Source organism: Phaethon aethereus, assembly GCF_964289735.1.
Source record: "Phaethon aethereus genome assembly, chromosome: 2".
In the NCBI taxonomy this organism is placed as follows: Eukaryota; Metazoa; Chordata; class Aves; order Phaethontiformes; family Phaethontidae; genus Phaethon; species Phaethon aethereus.
Window position 1 is genome coordinate 104,014,537 of NC_138582.1, and position 9,311 is coordinate 104,023,847.

At 44.4% G+C, this 9,311-nt stretch overlaps 1 protein-coding gene across 1 annotated transcript; it reads left to right on the forward strand.

Annotated features, from left to right (window-relative positions):
- Positions 1-677: 677 nt before the first annotated feature.
- ALDH5A1 (aldehyde dehydrogenase 5 family member A1) lies at positions 678-9,011 on the forward strand (the record flags this gene model as incomplete). Its single annotated transcript, XM_081996789.1, has 10 exons — positions 678-1,195; positions 1,450-1,533; positions 2,503-2,673; positions 2,961-3,077; positions 3,513-3,656; positions 4,528-4,671; positions 6,149-6,307; positions 7,662-7,831; positions 8,570-8,628; positions 8,806-9,011. Exons 1-10 carry the CDS (start codon positions 896-898, stop codon positions 9,009-9,011), a joined length of 1,554 nt encoding a protein of 517 aa, XP_081852915.1. The 5' UTR covers positions 678-895.
- Between the last annotated feature and the right edge of the window lie 300 nt (positions 9,012-9,311).

A 9,311-nucleotide genomic window follows, 5' to 3' on the forward strand; every position in this document is an offset into this window, starting at 1 on the left:
GGTGTTCTCCCCTGTTCAATTCTGTAATATCTTTGGGGTTTGGGCAGTGTAACTGCACAGCAGCCAGTGAGCTCTGTTTAACATACAAAGGCATGGCAAGTAAGAGCATCCTCCCACAGTTCTTCCAGCTCATGATGCACTTGCCTTACAACAGCTACGACAGATTTCACAAAAAAATTAAAGCCAATTGCCAAAGCTGTATTCGTTGAAACATACCAGCTCCAGAGCTGCGGGTGATACGAATTCACAAGCTATGGTGAGCCGACAGGACATTGCATACATACGTCTGCAACTTACGATCCAGACTGAAAGCCCAATCGATATACTGGGGGAAATCATGAGAGTACTCCTGCCATACACATCGCTACCCACTTCTGTCCGAGCGTGGAGGCTGGGCACGCTGCGGCTCCCAGCCATCCCCATGCAAACCTGGCCCGGCCCCTGCTCAGCCTGCGGGTAAGGAGGGCACTGCCACGCCGGTGCCCAGCGAGATGGCGGCACCGGGCAGGGGCTTCCCGTGGCCCTCACGCCAGAGACCGACCCCCGCCACCTCGGGGCCCAGAGGCGAAAGCCACCGGCCCGGTACAACCACAGCCTCCCACGGGCCGGTGCTCCTGCAGCCAAGCCATCCGGCACAAGACCCCCTCTCTACCTCCGGAGCGGGGGTGTGTGTCGCTATGGGGCTGCGGAAACGCGGGTCCGGGAAGCAGCGGCCGCCAACCGACGGGCTCCCACCGCCGCAAGGGAAGGACAGACCGAGCCCCTCCGTCCGGCGCCCCACCCCGCTGTGCCCCAGCGAGAGGCCGCTTCTGGCCCGGCCCCTCCGCAGCTCCTCCTCCGGGGCGGGTCAGGCGGGCTCGGCCCGAGCCCAGTCGCCTGCTGCTGGTGCGTGGCCATGGCGAGCCTTCTGCCGCGGCGGGCCGCCGCCCCTGCCCGCCGCTTCCTCCTTCTCCCCCAGCCGCCCCCGGGCCCGGCGGCGGCTCGGCGCGGCAGCTGTGCGCTGCCTGCCGCCCTGGTGCGCCGGGGCGGCCTGGTGGGCGGCTGCTGGTTGGAGACGCCAGCCGTCTTCCCCGTGCAGGACCCGGCCAGCGGCGCGGAGCTCAGTCGGGTGGCCGACTGCGGGGCGGCCGAGGCGCGGGCGGCCGTGCGGGCCGCGTACGAGGCCGGCGCTGCGTGGGGCCGCCTCCCCGCCAAGGTGAGCGGCGGCGGAAGATGGCGGCCGCCTGGGTGGCGAGGGGGCCCCGGCCGAAGCGCGGCTCCTAGCGCCGCCTGAGGCAGGAGGCGGCCGGGGCGGGGAGGGCCGGTCCCCCGAGGGCCGCCCGTCCCCCGGCGGCTGCGAGTCCGCCCCGGGGGGGTCTGCCGGGACTTCGCTTCCCCCCGGGAGAAGCTCGTCCCGGGCGCCGCGCCCTCCCTGCCGCCGGCGGCCATGGCAGCCTTCTGTCTTCCCAGGAGCGGAGCGTGCGCCTCCGCCGATGGTACGAGCTGATGATGGAGAACAAGGACGACCTGGCGAGGATCATAACGGCCGAGAACGTGAGTAGGGCGGCGGGGCCGCCTCTGCCGGGGAGCGGCGTGGTGCCGGCTGCCGCTGTCAGCGTGGGTTCTGCCCTGGGTTAGCGTTCGGCCGTTCTAGAAGCGTAACACCGGGGTGCTTGCATTGAAATAAAGTAGCACGGCCAGCCGGCAAAGCACCCTGTATGCGTTTCACCAGTTAGCCACCGCTCTGTTAGGTCAATGGATAACATTTCAGACTTTTCTATTTCTGGCATACATACAATGCGTTACTTTGATGACAATAGTACCTAACAATCCAGAGGAAATCAGACCCACATTGTGCTTTGTGGTGTGTAACAACATACATCAACCTCAGCTGTGGTCTTTATGGCAGGAACGTTTGTGTTTTATCAGTTTCACTGACTCAGAAAAAAAATTGCAGTACTGTTAAAGCAAGCCTCCAAGTTGGACTCAGTGTGCTTTGGTTTACATGGCAGCGCAGTCTGGAAGCTCACAGATGTATCCTTTTGGATAAAACCATGCTAGAAGATACTTAAGCAGCTCCTCTGTAGTGTCCCAGCTGGTAGTGGTCATTCAGTCCATGGGATCAGACCTCAAGGTAGTCCACAGTAATACTCCTCAAAACAAACGTCCCTGGCATAAAAGTGTAACTGGTTTGCCATGATTTGCATCTTCTTTGGAATGGTAATAGCAGTTAGCTGCAGACTTGGTAAACAAACACATGCTACATTTGCTATTCCAGCTCCTTGTCTTCGGCAGGTATGAATCCAGGCACAACATACAAAATGTTGACTATATAATGATGGTATATTGAAGCCACACAACTATTGCTGCTGCAATCATACAATCATTTTTGGAGACTGCAGTATACATGGTAGTGGGATCACAAAGTACTCTGAAAAGAACAGAAACTTGAAATGACTTGAATTTGTTTTTATCGCTTCAGTCTGCCACTTACAATGTATCTTCCGTCTGATTTAATCAAAGGGGAAGCCTCTGAAAGAAGCACAGGGGGAAATCCTGTATTCTGCCTCCTTTCTGGAGTGGTTTGCGGAGGAAGCTCGACGGGTTTATGGTGATGTCATTCCAGCATCTGCAAAAGACAGAAGAATCCTGGTGCTGAAGCAGCCAGTAGGAGTGGCAGCCATTATAACCCCAGTAAGCATACATGAATTTTTCAAATCATATGAAGGTTTTCCGCTCAGCCCGCAGCATGGGGCCTTATGGCTCCTCCTGCCCAGGAAACACCCCTGTAAAGTTTAATTTCTACCTGTACTCCCTGCTTCCTGGATTGGCAGTGCTTCTTTGTAGTGTTCGCTTAGGACAAAGCACGTTGTGCAGGTCTGTTTAGGTTATCGCATAATTACAGAAAATGCTGGCTATTTCTGCAAAACCAGGAGACAACATTTTCACAAGTTTGACGGTTCTTTTCTCTCTCATCCTAGTGGAATTTCCCCAGCGCGATGATTACTCGGAAGGTTGGTGCAGCTCTGGCAGCTGGCTGTACGGTGGTAGTGAAACCTGCAGAGGACACACCTTTATCAGCATTAGCTCTTGGGGAGGTGAGCTTTTAGGCTAAGCTTTACATGAGCAATGGACTGAAGCTGTAAGTGGGGAGTCGGATGGGCTTCAAAGATAACCTTGGCCAACTTGATGCCTGAAGGAAGGACAAGTTGGCTGAATTGATCCAGAGGTTTTAGTTTAGCAAGAATCTTTGAAAGTTGCCTTTAATATGGTCTAGAGCCTCAAAGAGGATGCGGCCATTTAACTACACAAAACATCTTTAGCTCTTTCCTTTGGTTAATTTGAATGACAGCCAGCTTAAATCAGAGCAAAGCTACTCTCTTGACACCGTGGCATCTGTTATTAGTTGTGCTGCACGCTTTTGGCTTCCATTGACTTAGACTGGTTTCTTCAAAACAATGAACAAACATTAAGTGACTATTCCTCATACAAAATGCACTGGTAATGCAAATTTTGTATTTCTTCTGTTGCAGCTTGCAAACCAGGCTGGAATTCCAGCAGGAGTGTATAATGTTGTTCCTTGTTCCAGACAACAGACGCCAGCTGTAGGGGAAGTTCTGTGCACTGATCCATTGGTAGCCAAAATATCTTTTACTGGCTCCACAGCAACCGGAAAGGTACATAAGTGCATAGAATACGTTTGAAGATATTGCTGTGGTTATACTGGAAAAGTATGAGGAAAGTGTGTACCTTTATACAGAGCCTTCATCTATACATAGATTGTCCAAATAATTCTGTACTTCTTGAGATACTGCTTGCTTACTTTAGTGTCAGTACTTCAGAAGGTTGCCTGTGTGCAACTTCTGCATTATTGACCTTTATTAAATTATAAAGTGAATAGTTCTGTATAAGATGCTCTTGTTTCATATCATAAGGTGACAACACACTAACAACAACACTGAAATTGAGTTTCAAAGGTAATATTCAGGAATGGCTTCTGCAGTTGAAAGAAAGTATTAGAGAAGTGAGGCCCTTGAATCTCTCCTATCAACCTTAGTCAATAAACTTACTTGTACTGATTTCATGAGAGATGGTGACAACTGCAGAGTGTGGCTAGAAGATGATAGAATTCTATGGGATGGCTGCCTGCAGAATGAAGAAAAAAATCTGCTATCAAGTCAAATCTTAATCCTAAATTCTGTCAGATCTTGGAAAAATTTTCTAAGAGTAGTCAAGATTTTTATTACCAAAAAAGGAAAGAACAAGCAAACAAGAGTGACGGTATTAATGTATAAAAGCCTGATCTCAACTGAAGTTGATGTAAATCCTTCTCTTCATTATTTCTTGGCCAGAATTTAATCTCTGAAGATTTTAATGAAGGAAATTAGTGCTTGTTTTTGTCATAGGACAAAACAGATGGTCTAGCATTATAGAGAAGATACAGATTAATTCCCTGCCAGAGTTAGTTTTTCACTGCCTTCCATCTGTGGTTTCACAGTTCACATGTGGTAGAGGTACAGATTTCCGTGTCTCCTCTGTTGCCTACAGATACTGCTGAAACACGCAGCTGGCACTGTGAAGCGAGTTTCCATGGAGCTCGGAGGACATGCTCCTTTTATAGTGTTTGACAGCGCCAGTGTGGACCGTGCTGTTGCAGGAGCCCTTGCTTCTAAGTATAGAAACTCAGGGCAGGTAAGAGTAACCTTTTTGTCCTTGTTTATGGAAAGTGAAGAGCTGTACATACAGTTTAAGCTGTAAATAAGCTATTTTATGTAAAACGAAAGCAGAGAACCCTTCATTGTGAAGAGAAAGATGCTGGAGTTACACATGGCTTTGGGCACTCAAGCCAGCTATCAGCAAGTCTGAATAACACCACTAAAATCCCATGTACTTTCACAACATACATGGCAGTCAGTAGTATCACTGAGAAGGAAGAGGTTCACTAGGACCCCTCACAAGAGCGTGAGAAGTGATAAGGCATTTTGTCATGTGCTTTGTTAGCATTAATCAGAGAACTAGAGCTGTGATAAGACACCATCTGGCCTCTGTTCTCAGGATTGTATTTTATAACATGTGCCTAGCTGTTTCTTAAAATAATGGCTTCAAGGCTCACGATAAGTGTTTCTATCTGTAACATTGTGTGTTCAAGTCTTTTGTGTTCTGAAAGCACCCAGCAGGAGTTAAGGGCATTGAAATCAGTTGAGACGGATGGCTAGATTTTTCCACAATGAGTAGGTTTAAAAAAGTGAGAAACAGGCTTCAAGTGTACATTGTTTCAAATGTATCTTTCTTAGAGTAAAAAAATATGTTAAGACCATTACTTTCCAGAACAGTCAGTTGAGCAGGGCTGTGTGGAGCGTGTTCCAGCCTTAATGAATATTCCCTACCTGTGAACATGAAGTTGATGAACTCCAGCTTTGGAGAAGCAGCAAGTTTTCAGTGGGACTGGGGGGTCATTTGGTTGAGAAAATGTTGCTTGAATAACACAAGAAGAAAACATAAGACTGGTCGCGGGGTGGGGCGGGGGGGGGTGGGAAGAAAGGAAACAAAATAGATTGGAATGTGGACAAGGACCACTGAGTGATCAGACACAGACTGGACAAGATCTAACGTAAAAGACACCTCTGATAGCCTCATAGAGGGATAAAGTAGCTGTTACTTTTCAGAGACTGTAGCAATTAAAATAGGATGCAGTCAGAGCAAAGGGGTAGCACAAATAAGTAGGCCGCTGAACAAATTCAAGGAAGAAAGCAAACGCAGACTCAGTTAATGGAGGAGTTAGAAAAAAATGATCCCACACCACCAAGTGTGATTTGAAGTTCTGCTGCTCAGTCCAGCATTCTGTGTCTGTAATTAGGATGGATTTCTTGCAGTTTCTGGACCTTGGCTGATGCATGTATCAGAGTCCACAGAACTCAGAAACCCTTTTCCCAGTGTGAATAGCTTCAGTTTAGCAGTATGGCATATTTCACACACGTATTTGTTGAAATTGTATTTCTAAAGTGAGTGGCGTGAAGAAAGAAGTGGCAGAACTAGGTCACACCTTAGGATGATGAAGAGGCAGAGGACAGATCACTGTAGTAACCCAATACTGTGGCATGAAGGCAAGAATCATTAATAAATACAATATAAACTACTGTTTGTTTTTCCTTTCCATGTTTCTTTTCAGACCTGTGTTTGCACAAACCGTTTCCTGGTGCAAAAGGGAATCCATGACAAATTTGTGGAAAAGTTTGCTAAAGCTATAGAGAGAGAACTACATGTCGGAAGTGGATTTGATGAAAAAACTACCCAAGGGCCACTAATTAATGAAAAAGCAGTGGAGAAGGTATAAATAAAAGATGTAATTTTTGACATTTTAATTTCCTTTTTATGATCCATAAAGTAATTTTAGGTTTAGATTTTATTTTTTTCATCGTTTTGTTATGATGTATTTGCAGTGTGGCTGGAAGTGTTTTCTGTTCTCCAAGTGCATGTGTATATATAGATGAACAGGTGTGGCCAGTTAATGTATCATTCCCCAATTTCCATTAACGGGAAAAAAGAAATTCCTCCTTCAGGAGAAATTGATTTTTCCTGATTACTTCCTAGCTGTTCTAGAACACTTATTGAAAGTGGATACACTGTGAGAGTTGTGTGGTGATCCTGCAATTCAGAAGCACTGTGAATGACAACTTATTTTGAAGAATGGTGCCTGTTTGGCAAAAGCTAAGCAGAATAACACATTGAGGTTAAAAATACCAGAGCTCTGGATGTTGTAATCACTTGAAACCTTGCGTGCATGGTTTGGGTCTTCTGTTTTGGATGATTTGTGACTCCAGGAAATTTTTTATTTCAAATCACAATAAATAACATTTTCTAGAATATTTCACCCTTCCTAAGGTTAAAGATTATTAAATTATGTGGTTCATACTTTTTAAGATACTACAGCTCAGTTATATGCAGGCTTGGTTAGAATCCCATTATACTTGAATGCTGCTAGATTCTTTCTGTCTATAAAATAATAGAATATGAAAATACTTAAGTTAAATACTGAAGTTATTTGGAAGACAAAGGGTATAATACTTTCATTTCTTTCCTTCATGCTTTCCCGCTGTGCATCACAAAAATCTAGTGTGTGTATCATATACATTTATATAAAAAAAAATCAAGCACTGTATATAGTCACTTAACTGCTCGTCTGTAATTTCAAAGGACAGTATTCTAGGTGGAGATTGCTACTTCAGTTTTCTCATTACTTTCTTGTCTTTGAATTAATTCTAGATGTAGGGTGTGGAAAATGTTCTTGCCAGTACCATCTTGAAAGTTGTCTGTTTTTCTTTAAATGAGTCATGTACTTTTGGTTCTCATAGTGCTTGATCATGGATACCAAGTATACTTAGTCCTGCAAAGATTTCTTCTCATGTTAGATGTAATCCTTTCAGCAGAAAAGATGAATCTTTAATATCTGTGAGACTGGGGCCATACTCATAATTTATCCTTCTGAAGTTATGTCAGACTGAGAGAAATAAAAATTCAAGAGAAATTGAAGGTTTTTATAATACTGCAAATGGTCTTCTGCAAAGTACAAACCTCTCTTCAAAATCTTCTATTTAATACTGGAGAGTATTATTTCTTCTGTGGAAAATATACTTGTTAATTCCTAAATGCTAACTTTGAGATTTTTGTTTTGCATGCCTCAGGTAGAGAGACACATTAATGATGCAGTTTCTCAAGGAGCCTCTATTGTTACTGGAGGGAAACGACACAGCTTGGGGAAGAATTTCTTTGAGCCAACATTACTGAGTAACGTCACAACAAAAATGCTTTGCACGCAAGAGGAGACATTTGGCCCTTTAGCACCAGTTATCAAGTAAGATTATTAATTTTCCACATTAAAAATAGCAAGTAAAAAAAACAATAAAAGATTATTTTGAATAAATAAGATTTGAATGACAGTTTACCAAAAGATATTTTTGTACGATCATACAAGTTTTGTAGTAAGACTGGAGTACACATGTGAAAACTTACTTTGGCTATGTGGTTCATTCACTTCTTTCTCTTGACCAGATCTTAGCAACTGTGCAATGTTTTCAAAATTATTTTCTTTTAAATTGCATCAGTAGTTAAGCAAGGGTGGATAGCAGCAAAACCCTCACCAACTTCATGATTTGTGTTACAAAGGAGGAGGCAGGATTTAAATTTTTCTGATGAAGGATGACTTGGAGCTCTCTTCTTGAAACCTTCCCTGCTTCTGTCCAGAGCAATTGAATGTGATGGAAGAATATACGGTTCTCTCTCGTAGTTCGGAGTGCTTGCATAGTTGGGGAAATTGGTGGACTAACACATGTGAAGGAAATGTTTTAGGTACCAGTATCTAGGGAGGATAAAGGCAATCTGAACTACTTAACTGCAGTTTAAATTAAGAGAAGTGGTAGAAATTCCTCCATTGCTGCAAGGGGAAAATTAAATTAGATTTTTAAAATACACTTTCAGGAAAAAATGCATCTTGACTTTTTTATTTTTGATGAGGCTGCTTCTTGTTAGTAAGTCAGCAAGATGGTAGGTGAACTGCAGGCCTCATTTGTATTTTTTCTCTTTATATTGACAGATTTGAGACTGAAGCAGAAGCTATTGCTATAGCAAATGCAGCTAATGTGGGTCTAGCAGGTATGCCTCTCTGTCAGATAAATGTATTTCTGCGGTTTTATGAGCTTTAGTGTTATGGGATGACAATTTTTAATGCAATGGCAGACATAATGTCAGTAAGTCTTTTTTTCAGAGTCTTCTGCAATTATTCTTCCTGATTTTAATTTTCATTCCTGTATCTGTGTGTCTGCATGACAGGATATTTCTACTCCCAAGATCCAGCTCAGATCTGGAGAGTTGCAGAACAGCTGGAAGTTGGAATGGTTGGTGTTAATGAAGGCATAGTCTCCTCAGTGGAGAGTCCTTTTGGTGGGGTAAAACAGTCTGGCTTAGGGCGAGAAGGTTCAAAATACGGCATTGATGAATACTTGGAAATAAAATATGTCTGCTTTGGAGGCTTATAAAAGTCTTCAGAAAGCACAATCCCAACAGCTTGGAAAAGAGTGCTGTAGAATAAGCTTCTTGAACCAGAAATATGTATGAATGCAATGTCTACCTTCTCTAAAACTAAGCAACCCTGTTCTGTATGTGTAGAGATATTTACAGTATTCTGTGCTGCCATGTTTTTACATGTTCTGTATTCATACATTCAGTTTTTCAGCAATGTCATCACAATGTCCATCATTTTTAGTAAGGAGTAGGGAAGAATGCACATTTATTATTCTTGGATTACCCCTGTGTAACTGGGGGGACTTGGAAACTTG